Source organism: Drosophila suzukii, chromosome X, assembly GCF_043229965.1.
Source record: "Drosophila suzukii chromosome X, CBGP_Dsuzu_IsoJpt1.0, whole genome shotgun sequence".
NCBI classification, from domain to species: domain Eukaryota; kingdom Metazoa; phylum Arthropoda; class Insecta; order Diptera; family Drosophilidae; genus Drosophila; species Drosophila suzukii.
The window spans coordinates 12,214,289-12,231,202 of record NC_092084.1 but is presented as its reverse complement, the minus strand read 5'-3'; the positions used below and the strand labels follow the sequence as shown (position 1 = coordinate 12,231,202).

The 16,914-nt window shown below is 40.8% G+C and overlaps 3 protein-coding genes across 14 annotated transcripts in view; 2 read left to right on the top strand and 1 right to left on the bottom strand.

The window, feature by feature from the left end:
* Nucleotides 1–461: 461 nt before the first annotated feature.
* LOC108006271 (AH receptor-interacting protein) lies at nucleotides 462–2,395 on the bottom strand. Its single transcript, XM_017069720.4, has 3 exons — nucleotides 2,231–2,395; nucleotides 1,910–2,086; nucleotides 462–1,834 (listed from the first exon to the last, which is right to left on the bottom strand). Exons 1-3 carry the CDS (start codon nucleotides 2,321–2,323, stop codon nucleotides 1,142–1,144), a joined length of 963 nt encoding a protein of 320 aa, XP_016925209.1. The 5' UTR covers nucleotides 2,324–2,395; the 3' UTR covers nucleotides 462–1,141.
* Nucleotides 2,396–3,012: 617 nt separating this feature from the next.
* Nucleotides 3,013–8,449, top strand: LOC108006327 (keratin, type I cytoskeletal 9). 2 transcript variants are annotated; one of them, XM_017069827.4, is made up of 6 exons: nucleotides 3,013–3,274; nucleotides 3,349–3,411; nucleotides 3,513–3,931; nucleotides 4,681–4,755; nucleotides 4,869–6,092; nucleotides 7,236–8,449. In XM_017069827.4, the coding sequence occupies exons 1-6, from the start codon at nucleotides 3,233–3,235 to the stop codon at nucleotides 7,471–7,473; spliced, it is 2,061 nt and encodes a 686-aa protein (XP_016925316.2). In that variant the 5' UTR covers nucleotides 3,013–3,232; the 3' UTR covers nucleotides 7,474–8,449. The 2 variants fall into 2 exon arrangements, with proteins under 2 accessions (XP_016925316.2, XP_016925318.2); XM_017069829.4 differs by lacking the exon at nucleotides 4,681–4,755 and having other exon boundaries at nucleotides 3,014–3,274.
* A 1,148-nt stretch (nucleotides 8,450–9,597) lies between these two features.
* Nucleotides 9,598–16,914, top strand: part of rut (adenylate cyclase rutabaga) — a 38,493-nt gene continuing 31,176 nt past the window's right edge. For 7 of the 11 annotated variants that reach the window (XM_017069786.4, XM_017069781.4, XM_065868279.2 and 4 more), the window contains exons 1-2: nucleotides 9,599–9,908; nucleotides 10,720–10,822. The gene's annotated coding sequence lies outside the window, so the exon portion shown is untranslated. Of the gene's footprint in view, nucleotides 9,909–10,719; nucleotides 10,823–16,914 lie in introns of all 11 variants that reach the window. The other 4 variants (XM_065868278.2, XM_065868275.2, XM_017069779.4 and 1 more) reach the window with 1 other exon arrangement.

The window sequence follows — 16,914 nt, the reverse complement described above, 5'->3', positions numbered from 1 at the left end:
GGGTGATGTGTAACCCTGGTAATTTATAAAAGTCAAGGTTATGTGGTGAAAACCGTAGGAACTTCGAGATCTGGAGAGGCATACTATTGATATTTAGATACTAAGGAGATATATGTTTAAATTTTACTTGATATGGTATGAAAATTGAGATGTAAAGAACTATATGAAGATATATGTATATTCCTCATCAGTTAACCATAGCCCTATAAATTTAACGACTTAAATATGGAATGAATGGATTAAATTTTGAATTTAAATATTTAAAAGACCATAATTTTGCTGAATTATATTACATTCTTTTCTAAACCCATGTGCCATATAAAAGTTTATCTTGGCAAGTATTTCAACATGGTTAAGGCGATAATTTTATGTCGGTCAGCTAACCACCAACCGCAAACGATATCTCAACCCAATATTATTTATCTTTTAAAACCCCTAAAAAAGTTTAGAACAAATTGCTGTCAGTTGAGAAGGGTACACACATTTATTTTACACAATTTAATACCTTATGCTAATGCATATTATTACGCATTCTTATCGCATACTACATTTAACAATTAGACAGCATCAAGCACATTTATTACATCTTATATAGAATTTGTCTAGACTTAGAGTAGATTCTAGCTACGGGTAAATATCGCATATGTGGATAAACATTATACAAACATACACATACGACTATGGACATTTGATTCCTGTTTTGGTAAACGCTACGTGAACAACATCTTACACTCCATGTATACATCATCATCATCCATCTGGATGTTACATTTACAATATACTTCGAGATTTTAGCCTACATCGTGGAAAATGAACGTGATTCGAGGCGAGGGATGAGTATAGTATAGTATATAGTGTATAGTGTTCCGAAATGCAGCTCTCACAGAATGAGGTGGTACCTAAGTTGATTGTGTTGATCTCTTGCCTCTGGTCACCGGCTGGCCAGCCGCAGTGCCCGCAGCAGCTTCTTGAGCGTCCAGCAGCAGAGGAATAGATTGGCCAGCGAGCAGAGCAGCACGAGGCCGTGGGCAAAGCTGACGGCCAGCAACAGGATGGGGGGCAGGGACAGGTACTGCTAGCGCTGCAGGTAGCTGCTCCAATAGACAAGCAGCATGAGCAGCACGTTGACGCAACTTATGTTCTAGAAGAGCTTCTGCATGTGAATGCGATCCTGGACGTTACGGGCCTGCTGCTGATCCTCAATGGACTTCAGCTCCTTTGACACGGTCGTCTTAAGGGTGGCATCTAGGGCCAGAGCGTCCAGAAAATCGCGACGTGCCTGCGCCGGATTCCAGGCGCCAGCATGAGCCTTGGCCCGCCGGAATAGGGCCTTCACATTGCGCGGATCCAGGGTGAGCACCTCGTTGCAGTGCTCGATCACGGCATAGTAGTCGCCAGCTATCAGCCGACATTGCGCATAGTTGAGCAGCAGCGGCGTCTTGATGGCCGCCAGCTCCTGCCACTCCTCGTCGTGGGGCTTCTCCTTCAGCATCAGCTGCTCCACAATGCCCACGGCCTCGCGGTAGCAGGTCTCCGCCTCCGTGAACCTGCTGGCCTTGTAGAAATTGTTGCCACGCTCGCGCAGCGTGCTAGTGGCCAGCATTTTCTCGTCATCGGACATCTGCCAGCGCTCCTTCTCGTACTGCTCGGGCAGCTCGATGGAGATCAGCTCGATGATGAACTCCAGCTCGGAGGGATTCTGGAGCAGCTCGTCGAGATCGGGGTAACCAATGCCCTCGTTCTGCAGCGTCATGCCGCAGCAGTGGCGTCGCTCCTCGGGCTTCTTGCCAATGTCGCGCAGCGTTTTCGATATGAACGGATACTGGGCGCAGAGCTGTGTGGGGAAGCAGCAGGAAAAGTAGGTCAATCGGGATCGGATTACAGCTGGGAACTCTAACCAATATCTTACCGACTTGTGCACGGTGAACTTGGCCACCTCGTTGAGGGACATCTGCTGGACAATCAGCTCCCAGACCTCCAGCTTGAACTTCTTGCCCAGCACCAGCTCCATGGGCTTCTCCATCTTGCGGCTGTCGTCGATGATGCGAGTGTCGCCGGCCCTGCGCGTCTGGAAGTGGAACTTCACCTGAAAGGGGTTAAAGAGGAAAGGGGCTATGAGAATAGGTAGGTAGATGCACCACCCACCGAGGAATGTCCTTGGCCCAATTTCCCCCAGCTATTTGCTGCTCCTGCTGCAAAAGTTGCACTTCCTGCGGATCTGGAGACTCACCCTGGTGCCCGGGGTCAGCTCGATGTAGCTGTTGCCCGGATTGAGGATCTCCTTTCTTATAGGCTTCATCTCGGACTTGCTGCGCGACTGCATCTCCGCTGGGATCGGATCGGTTTATTTTTATTTGGGTGAACTTCCTTTATGGCCAGCAGCTGGGTTAACGATAACGATAACACAGATGTATCGGAGATTTGGGCCTGCCAAATACCATCAAGCTTTTAGTTTCGATAGTAAGTCCTTGGGAACTTTTAAATGTATCTATTATGTTTTTAATAATTATAAGCTTATCTTTTTGTATAAATATTTCAATCAATTTTTATACAAGTGTACAAGGAGCCTTTTTAATACCCTTCTTAAATAAAAGTAAGTTTCCATTCTTATGGCGGTGGTTTTAATATATTTTTAAATATCAGTTTATTTATATATAGTGTGTTAGATTTTCCATTAAAACCATTCCTATGATTAACCATTTCAGAGATCACATATTTGAATATTATAAGTTACATCTATAATTTGTATAAAACAAATTAATAAATTAGTTATATTTTTAATTTGTTTTTTTTAACAATTTCAAAATAACTTTTTACTAAATAAAATCAAATAACTTTTATTATACTTTTTTAAAATAAAAATCATTGTTTTATTTTAAAAATTATATATTATAATCCAACAATATGCGCTTTAATTATATACATAATTTGAAATACTTCCGATAACAAAAGGTAATCGATAGTTTCACCTAGTAACGGCACCGAGCAGCTGACGGGAGCTTTTCCTGCTGGCCAAAACTGCGCAACAACAAACGCTGCAAAAGCTCGCATCCAATCCCCAATTCCAATTGATTTGCGATTTGCTTGGCCACTTTCGATTTGCCGTGGAAATGGAATCGAATCGAATTGGCACCAGAAACTGACCCGCTGAACAGACCCGCTGCCCCCCATTGCTGCACTGCATCCACAGCACGCCACGGTGAAATCGCGGGATCCCCAAGAATCAGCAGCCATGTCAACGGAAAGCAACACGCCCGTGGATCCGAGGGTTCAGGTGGGATACCCCCTATATATCTAGCTATCTTAAGTGCACTATAGACCCCAAACTGATCCTTGGCTGACCCGCAGGTGGAGCTGGAGAAGCTGAACTCCGCCACGGACAACATCAACCGCTACGAGGTGGAGCTCGATGTGAGTGGGCGAGTATTGATTTTTCCCCAGTTACCCCAGTTATAAACCCGTATTGCTTGCCATCTCCATCAACCATCCAATCCATCCCCCCGGGAAAGCAGGAGGCCAAGTGCGAGTTCAAGCGCCTGCTGGCCGAGAGTGTGGTGCGGATCAAGGCCGCCGCCCACAAGCTGGGCAACTCCATCGATGCCGCCAAGCCCTACTACGAGTCCCGCATCTATGCCGCCCAGCTGGCCAAGGAAACACAGCTGGCGGCCGCCAACCACGAGAAGGCCAAGTCCATCCATGCCGCCGCCAAGGAGATGGTCTACCTGGCCGAGCAGGGCCTGGGCGAGAAGTCGACGCTGGACACCGCCTGCCAGGAGATGCTCAGCCATGCCGCCAGCAAGGTCAACCAGTCCCAGCTGGAGGTCACCGACACCCGCAACGCCCTCAAGATGTGCCAGCTGAAGCTGGAGGTGGCCAACAACCGGGTCGGCAAGCTCCAGGGCCAGCTCAAGCAGGCGCTCAGGGCCTCCAGGTAACGTCCAAGGGGTGTCCTTTTGGATAACCAAAAGGGGGAGAGGGTAACTAGGTCAATTTACTCGAAGGTGTCTCAGAAAAACCAGTTCTGGTGACCCAGAAAACTTTCTACTCCCGGTCTACAATTTCAAAACCAAAGTATAGTCTTTAAAAATGTGTTCCTCTCATCATCGGAAATATGATATGATATGATATCATATTCCAAATTGTTGATATGGGCATAGTTTAATAATGCATAGTAATACCAGGCTTAAAAAGAAATGTTATGTATATTTATTTTCCATATATAGTTTATTTTTATAATTTTAACATTATATACTTTATCTTAAAAGAGGAATCCGAATATTTTCATATAAACAGGCATTTGAAGGTAGCCTCAGTTATATAATTATAACATTAATTCGATTTTTAATTAAAAATTTAATCCATTTCTCAAGACTAAAGGCACTGAAACTTAGTATAAAAGTTAGAATTTAAGGAAACCATGAAATCATTGTTAACAAAATATTTTTAATCACAAAAATAAGATAAGTAAGGTACCCAAAATATCCCAAATTGTCTGGAGTTATGAATTTCGGCCCATTGCCGAGGTTAAGCTTTTATTGTTTTTCATTTAGTTTATCTTAACTTTTAAGTTTTCTCCTCGTTTATTTAATTCTAATTTGTTTATACCTTTTTATTTTGTTCTTGGCTCCGTATTTTCCCGGCGGACTGCTCTCTCTTCCGTTCTTTTTTTCCTTCTTTTAGATTGCAGCTCAAGCGCAATTTACTTTTGTTGAGATATTTTAGCATTATGCACGCTTTGTATTGTACCCTCTGTTCGTGAGTATCGCCGATTTGGCTCCAAGTAACCGGCAGCACCACTAATCCCAACCGATGGCATCCAATCCGATCCCATTCCATTGCATTCCATTCCTCGATATCATATCGAACAGGCCGTACTACGAGACGCGGGCGAACTACAATGGACTGCTGAAGGCCCAGAAGACGCGGGTCAACGAGCTGGAGGCGAAGGTCAGTGCGGCGAAGCTAACGTACAACGAGGCGCTGAAGAACCTGGAGCAGATCTCCGAGGACATCCACCGGCAGCGCCAGCAGCGCAACAACCTGCTTAACTACGAGGCCATGTTGCGCCAGGTGGACGTGGTGGACACATTGTCGGCGGGCCAGGAAAGGAGCTCCCCTCAGGGCGCACCCTCGTCGCAAAAGGGGGCGGATTTGGAGGCCGAGGAGGAGGAGGAGGAGGAGGAGTACCTGCGCATGCCGGATCGCCTGGGCCACCACGAGTGCCCCCATCTGCTGACCGACTTCGAGGCGGTGCTCACCTTCCCCCAGAAACTGGCCGGCGGCATGCACAAGTCGGCCAGCACCGGTGCCGCGGATGGGGAGGCCGGTCTGGGGCCGCTGGGCCTGCATGCCCCCTACGAGGTGAAGTCGGGCAGCGGTTCCCTGGCCTCGGGATCCGCTTCCGTCTCGACATCGGCCGGCGGAGCGCCGGCGGACAACGATATCGAACAGTGGACGGAGATCCGGCTATCGCATTCGGATAGCACCAGTTCCAGCTACTCGAATCAGTCGCTCCTCGAGCAGCAGGGCCTGGAGAGCACGGGCGGCATGGCCGGCGGCCTGGGACTGGGTCTGGGGCGGAACCATCTGGATGCGGATGCCCAGTCGCAGCACTCGACCTCGTCGTCCGATGAGCCAAAGCGTAAGGTCACCTGCACGACGATATTTCAGGATGACAGCAGTGCCTCCAGTGGAGGAGGCGGCGGAGGAGGAGTTGGTCAGCAAATGAGCCGGAAGCAGAGCCTCAGCCAGTGGCTGTCCCGCTCGAATAGCTTCAAGGGCAGCGGACGGCGGCAGAGCCTGGACCTGCTGATCGATGCCGGTGACAAGGTGAAGGATGTGTTTAGCTACGGGTTCCAGAAGGTGGGACGCAGCCTGGAGCGGCGCAACAGCGAATCGGAGATGGGCGGCGATGGATGTGGTGGAGCCGAGGGCGAGGCGCTGCTGGGCGGCGCGACGGACTCGTTGGCAGTGTCCAGCGGCGGAGGCAGTGGTGGCTCCTTCGGCGGCGTAGGAGGAGGAGATGGAAGAGGAGGAGGAGGAGGTGCATCCTCCGGTGGCGGCGGTGCCGGTGACTTTTTCCTCTTCAGCAGGTCAGTAGACGGTAATGGGCCCAGGGGTGGCGGTCGCAGTCTGCTCAACTCGCTGCAGAGCCGCCTCACCAAGCTCATTTGAATCCGTATCAGAAATCCGTATCAGAATCCGAATCCGTATCAGAAACCGAATTTGAATTTCAATTTGAATATCGAAATATATATTATATATTTATATGTATTTGTAATACCCAACCGAAACAGCGATGATCAGCGCAATATTTTTGCACCCATCTAATCCAACCTACCAAAAAAAAAAACAACTACAACCAACAACTGCTAAATTTTAATACCTACTAATGATAATACTAATACGAATAATTGGCTGCTTTGATTTGGTCTCTGCTTTTGCTACTTTGATTCTCACTCAATATAACTTTCACCACTAACTGCAACAACAACATCAACTAAAATCAAAATCAAACAACAACTACAGCAACATCAAGAACAACAACAACAACTACAACAACAACAAGCACGAACGCACACTCGCTTTTAACCACAAATTCTGTATGTACTGCTCAAAACGCAAAAACCAAAATCGAGAAATATCTGTTGTGTTTTTAGTTCGTAACTTTTCCTCTCATTAACCTTAGTCTTAAATCGCTATCTATCCAAAACATTGCTTTCTCCCTCTAAGCTGAGTCATCCACATATCACCCTCTCTGTCTAATTGAATGTTACTTTTTTTTTGAGAACACAGTACTCTAGCTTTTGAGTTTACTGTATTTGAGTTAAAATCACTGTATTAGGTTTCTTCATAGATATCAACATGATTGTTTCCAATGAAGTTCTGTTTACTGATTATTATTCCAAAGTAAAAATTCTTATAGAAGAGCTAATATTGAAAGATCATATTATTTCATAACGTATATATACTGTCATAAACCCTCTAAGATCCTATAAGTTCTTGAAACATTACCTAACTAACATAACCTATTTATAGCAATTAAACTGAGTACTGGGTTGTTTTTAGTCGGAAGAAACTCGACTGTATTTGTTTTACATGTTAGCCCTTGTAATTGCAATGTACCTATCCATCAACCACTTTAAATCATACTTATTTCTGTCGAGTCACCGTTTTGTGTTCTTTTAACTCCCCAAAAGTGAAGCTACTACATGAGAACTAACCTAACTTTACAGATCTTCAGAGCCTAAAGAGCTACTGTCCGATGAGCAGGTTGAGAATTTACTATTAAATCACTTGGTGGATGAGAATGGTGCCATTATAGTGGAAGAACTCAAATCGCCAACAACAACCACAAGCATGTATCACACACACCACCAACAACAACAACAACAACAACAGCAACAACAGCAGCAGCAACAACAAAAGCAACACCATCAGGCACTTAATGTGGTTGGAGCCTTGCTGTTTTGAACCGACAGCGAGATACCCTACACTTAGATAAACACCAAAACGCCCTCACTTTCACTCACACTCAAAAAATGCAGTGATGGGAAAAGTACATTTTCAACTTAATATTCGTAATGTTGTTCAAATCTATGTTATGTGAAATCCATATATGTTTTGCAGTTCCAAAATTTTTAAGGAATGCGAAATATTAACTTTGTTTTATACGTTAAAAGATGTTTAGATGTTTTATATAGAAAAAAGATAGCCCCTTAAATCGAAAATTCAAAGTTTGTCATATTTTTTAGAAACATCTTTCACAAGATTCGAAAGCGTTACGTTTTTCACTTTCGAGTGCAGGCAAAGGCAGAACCCATCACTGCAACTATATTTACTATGAATTATGGCAAAATTTTACTCTATGAGTATTCGGGCATCGATCTTAACTCTTGAATCCAATTAGTCAAAAACGTAGCGTACATATCATTAAAGACATCAATCCAGACGGATCCGATCAGCCCGCAGGAATCTTTTAAATCCACACCAACGCACTCAGGCACGTGTGGCAAACTATGTTCTAATCCTAAATAAAATGTGCAATAATTTAGTTTACTTAGAGGCATATACATAAATAAGAAAGTTACATTTTATGCTGTTTACAAAAAGCAAATAACTAAATGCTAGTCAACAAACGAAATCAGTTTAATAGTTTTAGTGTGTATGAGCTAAACATTCAGCAAGAAGATTTACAAAAACCCACAAAAAAAATACATACGATTGTACAAATTATGGTAAATGTGGCGTGCGCAGAATAAGAAGGCAGGGTTTGGTGGAAAATGGCGAAGAAAATACCTTAAGCAATAATAGTTTATGGAGTAATTTGAAATATTATGTGGCCAGAACCCTCCAGTCTTCTTCTGAGTGCGCCACTGAGTGTTAAATACTTGCATACATGTATTAATACCTGCATAAAGAATATATGAAGTGTATTATACAAAACCAATTGTTTTATTTCGGGTTCTGGTATGGAAATTGGGATAAAATTAAATAAGTTATGCGTATTAAAGGTGCAGTTTTGGTTCACCTTTTTTTAAACCTAATCATGGGTGACATGAAGAGAGGGTAGACTTTTTAACTTTTCACAAAAATTTATAATTTAAACGATAAGTCAAGGTAAGGGCTACTAAAAATTGAGTTTTGGTTCACTCTAATTAAACCGTTTTGAATTTTTAAAGTTGAAGCTTTCGTTGCGCGCTAGAGCTGGCAAAATCTCGATAGTCTTTCAACCGATCTTTGGCAAACAAAATTTATTTTTAATCTTATTTTTAAAGTATCATAACGGTTTCTGCATTTTTTATTAAAAATATGATTTTAATTATTATTTGAAAGTTCAATTTAAAATGGCCACCACAAGCAAACGTTTATTGCATTTTTCTCAACTTAACTTTAGCTAAAAATTTCACAACATCAGTAGTGAAATATTTTGCAGATAAAAACAAAAATACAAACATTTAACGGACTATAACAGTTTGTTTTTACAATTTGATCTTGTTGTTCGAATCAACTAATCATAGCTTAATTACATATATTGCATATTTTTCATATTTTGAGCATTGGTTATTAAACGTTAACATTTAAGAAAAAAAATTTTTCGGCGGTAGAATAGCGAAATTCAAAAATATCCAACGCAAAGCTTAAATACTATATAACTATTAATATATACTCGTACATTTGAAACCAATCACTGCGTTTCAATAAACATAAAAAATAAACCATTTACAAAAGTGGGTAAAATTTAAGAAATTACATTTTGAAAAATGTTTAAATATTAAATAATATACATTTTACATATAGATACTTAGTTAGTTCTTATGCCACTGTTTAAAATTCTAGCACTTTACCATATTTGTTAGATCTTCAATCATTTCGGTTAGAAAAAGCTTTCATTTGAACTATTTAGTCAGCTGAAACCATCGATGGTCGCCCTGGGTATCGATATCTGCAAAGAGCTTTGCCGACACTACGTTGTGTTTGGTGTTGTTGTTGTAAGTTGTTCGTTGCGTAGCTACGTAATCAGAATCATCGATGTTTGCAGACATCGATGGTTTTCGATGTTTTTCAAAAAACATCGAATGAAACACCTCACTACCCAACAGCAGAACAGACCGAACCGAGAACCGAGTCGAGTCGGAACGAAACGAATCGCATCGAATCGAATCGAGAGCCAAACAAACCACGCCAAACAAGCCAAACAAACCAAACAAGCCGAAGAAAACGCGTCGGAAAAGCGGAGGAAAGCCGTTGAGTAACGCGACGATTTTAAACACTTTTTTTTTCGGTGCCCAGTGTTGTTCTTTTTTTTTGTTTGTTGGTTTTTCCACACAAAGTTTGTTTTCGTTTTTGTCGGGGAAATGCGCGCGCGCATTTAAGAAGTGTCGGTGGAAAACTAAAAAACGCAGCTGGTAAAGATTCCAATTCGAGTTTTCCGTAAAGAAAAAAAAAACAAAAACATAATACGAATGCAGTGGCAGCTGAAGAAGAGGAAGAGCGAGCCGCGACGCCAAACGTTTTTGTTGTTGTTGTTCTTGGCCGTGTTTTTGTTGCTGGCTTTATCTGCATTGTCTTGCGTCTTAACTCGTTTTTCGGCTCTCTTGTTACTCCAGCTCCCCCTCTTCGTTTTCCTCTCCTCTCGCCTGTTCTCCATCTGCAAGTGTGTGTGTGTGTTGTCCATGGATGCGCTTAGGCGGCGCTTTTCTTTTGGCTTTTCCCCTCTTCTCTCTCTCCACCTTGCCTTTCTCCCTCCTTTCTCCTCTGTCTCTTTGCCACACGCCTTTTTTTCGGCTTACGGCAGCAGCAGCAGCAGCAACAACAAGCTGCCGCAAAAAATCAATAACCGTATTGGCAGCCCCAGCAAAAAACAACAACTTCCGCTTTTGCAGTTGCTTCCTCTAAAAAAAATAAGAGTCGCAAAATGAACAAAACGAACAAAATGTCACCTGCCCCAAAGGGTCAATCCAATCCCTTGGATTAGATAACCAAAAAGAGAGAGCAGCAGGAGAGAGAGGGAGGGAGAGAGAAGAACGAGGCGAAGAAAACAAAATAAGCGGCTGCCACGCCCCCGCCGCCCACATGGCGTGGGTGCCACAATTCTTCTTCTTAATTAAAAGCCAAACATTCAATTACCGCTGCTCTCCTGCTCTCTCCCTCGCACTCTCTCCTCCAAATCGCTCTCCCTTCATCTTTATCTCTTTTTCTCCATCTATGCATCTTAAGCCTACAGCAAGAACAACAACAACGGTAGATACGGAACCAGGAACCAAAGAAGAACCAAAGAAGTCAACTTGCAACTTGCAACACAATCGTTGTTGCTTTTTGGGTGAGTTTATAAGTTTGCCTTGCGGGATTTCCTTTGCCATATCGAACTAAAAGATACTTTTGAACTTACAAGATACGTTCCTTGTATCTAAGGTTTAAACAAACATTTAAATAAAATCATGGAATGGGAAGTAGATGGTTTAAAAAAGTGTTAATTAAAGTGGGGATCATTGTGGATTTATAACGATAGATTAGGGAAATCATTAACGTAGAAAGAAGAATATAATATCAAATCCAAGATAAATTCACTAGATAATAGTCAAAAGTTATAAATATTAAGCATTCGAGGAGATTATAGCAAAAGTAATGTATAATAGGTCTATTAAAATGGCAAATAAAAAAACTTTGTAAAGGTTAATAGGAAGAAGTATACATATGCAGAAAAATTAATATTATTTTGAAACCAATATAAGAAAATTTCTTATGTAAACTATAAACAACAAAATAAAATCACTGAAAAATAAAATAATGCGAAATTAAACGGATATGAAATATATAAATGAGATAGAAAAACAGCAGAGAAACTAAATGAACTATGTTAAAGTGGGGATCTATAATATTTGGAAGATTATAAGATTATAAACATATAATTCTCCTGCAAAACCAGTTTATTTCTCTAAAACTTTTTGTTTAAACCTTCAATACAGAACATTGTATAAGATAAAAAGTTGTCACCCTTTTGTTAAAATGTAGGTACTATATCATTTTATTGCTTGTAAATTTTACGATGATATTTTGTATAATAATTGTATAGTTCTATATATGACCATTTGTATTACCGCAATTGTTGTGCTTCTCTCAGTTCTCTCATAGGTATTTCAAATATTTTAACTTATTCCTCCATATAAACATTACGAATACTTAATATTAGTTCTTTACGATCTTCAAGCCCATCGGACATCATTGGCAATGGGCTTTGAAATCGGTGTGTGCGGTGCAGCTGACACATGTTTTTCCGTTCGCCCCGCTGATTTTCCTTTTCATTTATTTGTATTTCTGTTCTCGGCCTCCAAACGAATCGTGGCGGCACTGAGACATGCGACAAGCCTCCGTAAAACGCTGGGATTCGTTTGGATTTGCTATTTTTAAATGGTCTTCACGATGGCTTCGCGGCGATGATCTCCCTGGGGAAGATTCCCCCTTTGAATGCTGCTCCAGTCAACCGCTCTTCCGCTGAATTGTGCTTTGATGTGGCAGGCACACATCGCATATTGGTAATAACACTTGGTGCATTGGCCTTCTTGGCCTTCGATGTCGCTAACACAATGTTCACACGAACAATGCGGCCTCTTCACATGCATTTTCTCTGGGCTGCGCCTTAGTTTCATGTTGCTGTGCTCGATTTCATAAATATTTCACTTAGTGTTTATCCACAAAAAGGGTCGCCGAAAGCGCGTTTTCAGTTTAGAGTTCAAGGATGTGGGTCAAGTGGGTAGTTGGGGATCCAAACATGTGCGTCTGATGACCCAACGGCCACCCACGGATTATCGCGTTTCGAGGGCCATAAATACAAAAGACTCCTTGAGGGACAAAGTCCAAAACGACTTGTCCTTGGGGTCAGATTTTGTGGCAAATGAAAATGTATATAAGGAATGCAAATAGGGACTTTTTTGGGAACTTACAAATTCACAATTTAAAAAAAGGAGCTGTAGTCTTTGAAACATTACAATGTTCTGAAAACCTCAAATACAAATCGATGAAATATCATTATTATCAGCATATGATGTATATATTATGAGACATCATTTACCCTGGTAGTTCTCGATATAATATCCCCAAGATTATTTATTTGGCCAGCCCAAGCAGAACTCACGATTCGCAACGCTGCCAGATCATCATCAGCACCACCCCTCCCCGAAACCACTGAAAAGCATCGGTTTTCTGGCTCGGTGGTGCCTCTGTTGACACGCTCTAAAGTGTTTGTCTGAACCACCAAGGCACCTCCAGAATCATTGGCATGGGCACATAGAAAAAAATAAGCTCAATAACAAGCTAAACAAATACTAACAATAAATAAACGAGAAGGGAACATGACTTTGACAAGCTAGAGTTTTAATGGATGTGCGGAATTAAAGAAAATTGGATTGCCAAAAAAAAATTTAACAAGATTGTATCTAGTTTTTATATAGGTAATATTATATATATAATTTATTTATTTCACAATATTGGGTTAAAGATAATATAATACTACATTATAATATAAATATAATCCAACGTCTTTGTTAGTTTTATGAAAACTGTATTCTACAAATTCCTTTTTTTATAAGTCCTAGGGTATATAAACTTCGTATTACTGAAACTAGCATCTTTTCTTGTTTAGAATAATATATATACAATTGTCAGCATTCCGCATAAGTCAGCAATTTTTGACACATCTTTAAAATATGGATAGATGCTCGTTAGCGTTACTCATCATCTATATTTAGTGGATATTTTGAAGTTCTAAAATACAAACATTTCATAAATATGCTCTTAACCGAAGTGTTATTCCTTATGATAAGTATTGTTTTTGTAATTATGTTTGAACTATCAGTTGATATATCGAAATGGAAAATGTCGCACAATCGTGAGAGCGTGCCATATTTTGTCTGTGCAACATCTACAGGCACATGGACTCCATCCATATCATCGGGATGCATCTTCCTCAGCATCTTTGCGGCAAGGCAAAGTGTGCTCTAACGGTTCAATGAACTGTGACCACAGTCTCGCAGATGCAGAAGCTCTTATTGTTGCCTTGGTACGCACTGCCAATTTACACAAAGCCGCGTTGCTCACAGCCGATGCAACACCAGCAGGCCCTCACTGGAAAAAAATAGTCAAAAACATATGTAAACCTCCAAAAAATAGAGTTTCAAACAATTTTTTTAGTTTTACAAACATTTTTGGAGGCATTTTTCAAATCAAAACGGATCAAACCCAAAAAAAACACTAAGAAAATTATATTTTTGAACATTGAAAATCAAAAATGGTTTTTAGAAAAGTAAAATTTGTAAAAAGAATGTATTCTTTCTGTTTGAATTGTTTACTGTCTTAGAATCGCAACATAAACTAATCGATCTGCATTAATAATATCGAAACATTTTATTTTCTATTTTGAAATTCTTAAAAATCGTAAATCAAGGCGCCAGCCGACAAAAACATGGCCAAAGATTCCTAATTGACTGCCCACATTTTCGTTTAAAATTTTTGTTTTCTGCGGGTTAAATATTTTGCTCACGATTGCTACAAATAGAGTACTAAAACAAAGTAACAACGAATACTTATATGACTTGAAAGTTGAGCTAATAGGAAAAATATGTGGCTTGTTAAATAACAACTTATGAATACTTGTGATAAAACTAAACACAAAAGACAGATCATATTAATATTTAATAACGATTATTTTAAAAGATTTTTTTAATGCAATATCAAGTTCACATAAAAAGGGTATTTCCACATGGATTTAGATAAATCGAACCGCTTGTATGGCTTGTTTTTTGTACTATTCCTGCCTGAAATGTACAAATTCTTGTTGCTCTTCTGGGGGGCTGTGCGTTGGCCAGGTGACGAAGCCGTCATCGTTGCAGGGAACGTGACATGCATGCAAATTGTGCATTGACGCGGCTGTGAGTGCAACCTCAACCCCAGACCCGCAGAAATATAAAAAATAAAATACAAGGAAAAAATACAAATAAAAATGAGAAACCTGCGGCGGGCGATAAGGCGAAGAGCTGCCCAAAGAGTCAGTTGCCTCTAACCTTCTGCGAAGTGAGCTAAATTGCCTGACAACAGTCTCTGAACATCGGATCAACACAAAAAAAAGTGCAAGTGAGCTTGCCATTGAATCGGACCGAAGAATTACAAAAGAACCACTTCCTACAATTTTCCAGCAAACAAGTTCTAAGAATAACAGGTAGAGAACAAATAGCGATTCTTCCTTGCATTTACATCAGCACTAAACTTAGGATCTTAAAAGATACCATCATTTAGAGATCGAAGCATATACATATATACATTTTGGGATATGATTACATTCTAGGAGGTAAATTAAATGCAAGGTATCTCATTGTCGAGCCACTACACTCTATAGCAACCATAGTTTCTTGTTAAATAAGTATATGGATACGGAAAAGACGTTAAATAATAGTATTATGGCGGCAGTACTTTTGACACTTCATTCATACACAAGTGCTGATTAGTTAACTCGTTGAACGAACACCTTTTGTTGCTTTCGAAGTCAATGAGCGTGGATTTTCTAGTGTTTACGAGCAGACTGCAATTTTTCAAGAGTCTAGACCCTAGAGTCTAAAAATCCCCACAGAAAAAGAAATTTCGTTTAACTTAATCTACAAATTTCCTAAAAATAATTACATTTTAACTTTTTTAAGAATTTTGAGAACTATAAAAGTTTCTCTAAATTCGATTTGAGCTTGAGAAAATGCAACTTTGGGAAGTTCTAGCTGGTGAAGTTGGACTATGAATGTGAATGGGGATCCAGGGGCAGGGGCTGGGGCATAGTCCAAACTGGTTTGTCGTCGCAGTTTGCATGCCACATCCAATTGGTGGCGTATTTGGGTCGCAGTTGGCGGTTCTCAGTTGCAGTTGGCAGTTTGCAGGCGTTGGCCAATTACGAGCACATATACGTTTCAATTGATTTCTAATTAACCATTTGCATTTGCTGCGTGCCAGTGTCCATGTGTGAATGTTCTCACGTGTGCACTTGATCTGCTTCGGTTCCATGTTGCATGTCTCCCCAAGTTCCATGTCACCCATGTGGCATTCAACCAGGTGTAAGGGTGTCGGCTTTTCCTATCTATTAAGCCATTTGTAGGTCAAGCTGCGTCTTGCCAGCGTCTTTTGTTCGCCTTTGTGTGGGCAGCGAAAGATGAGCAGGCATTGATACCAAGTAGCTGGGTAGTATGTAAATGCGCTGCATCTCCCCTTAAATTGTACCTTAATTAGCTTTAAAAACAAGTATTTCATATATTACAAAAAAATAAGAGCATTAGCGGATTAGCCCAACATTTATTTTTCAATAAAAACTTTCCCTGGCATTTACAAAACACTGACGAAAAAATTAAGCCAAAATGGCTATATTATTTCCCAAATGTTTATATAGATTGTTAAAATTTATAATAACTACAAACAGTTCGTCAAATATTCAATACCCTCGAGCAGAGTATAAAAAGTAGTAACTTTCCCATCTGTGTGAACAGTTTTCTGTTTGCTACCCCCGCCTGTATTTCTTGGGGATTACTAAACGCCGCCGCAGATCAGACAGACGCCCATATGCGAGTCAATTAGTGCATGTAGGCGCAGAAATTAATTTGTTCGCCGCCAAATGTGACAGAATTGGCAAAAACACAGAGAAAACCCCATTCTCGCGAGCAGAAATTAACCAAGCCGAAATAGAGAGAGCTGCAAAGCGAATCAATTATGAACATCAGAGATAAATCGAAGACCAAATAGTTTGGGAATACAGTACGGTTGAATACCCTTTAGCATACGTAAATGGTGGATTGTCTTTGGGAATAGCATTATTTATACAAAGTTGGATAATTTTAAATACAATTTATATTTGATTTTATTATCTTAAGTCTTTGAGGAGACCCTACCTTTTTATTCACTCGTTCAAGAGCTGTTTAAGTGTTTAAAAGATATTGATTTGTATATTCATTTGACGTTTATAGTTTAGATATGATTTCCATCTCAAAGTGGTTGCAATTGATGCAAATATTTCCTGTTGCAAACAGAGTTTAATGAACTTCTGAGCAGTCATTTGAGATCATTATGGCAGCAGATTTGTGAAGTTCCTGCCTGTGCTGGGGGTAAACCAATCAGGCACAAATGCTGGCCAGCAATTTCAATCCCCGCTCATTACAAAGCTCCTTAGATAGTGGTGGCTATCTGAAGTCTATTGGCCCGAATGAGTGAGTAGTGTGTTGTGAGTTGTGAGTTGTGAGTAGTGAGTATCTGTGTGTGGACAACGGAATGTGCTGGCAATTAAAATGAACTCACGCTGGCAACCCTGACAAAAACGTGCCGCCGGCCGGACGATTGCAACTTCAACTGCAAAACTGCAACTGTGCAAAAATATCTGAGCGGCAGTTGCAC

Bases quoted from the DNA above. Each gene is read 5' to 3' on its own strand.
- LOC108006327 (XM_017069827.4), top strand. From the start codon at position 3,233: ATGTCAACGGAAAGCAACACGCCCGTGGATCCGAGGGTTCAG. The intron at 3,412-3,512 runs GTGAGTGGGCGA...CCGGGAAAGCAG, and splicing joins GCTACGAGGTGGAGCTCGAT to GAGGCCAAGTGCGAGTTCAA. The intron at 4,756-4,868 runs GTGAGTATCGCC...CATATCGAACAG, and splicing joins TTGTATTGTACCCTCTGTTC to GCCGTACTACGAGACGCGGG.
- LOC108006271 (XM_017069720.4), bottom strand. From the start codon at position 2,323: ATGCAGTCGCGCAGCAAGTCCGAGATGAAGCCTATAAGAAAGGAGATC. The intron at 2,087-2,230 runs GTGAGTCTCCAG...AACCCCTTTCAG, and splicing joins AGCTGACCCCGGGCACCAGG to GTGAAGTTCCACTTCCAGAC. The intron at 1,835-1,909 runs GTAAGATATTGG...TTCCCCACACAG, and splicing joins AGTTCACCGTGCACAAGTCG to CTCTGCGCCCAGTATCCGTT.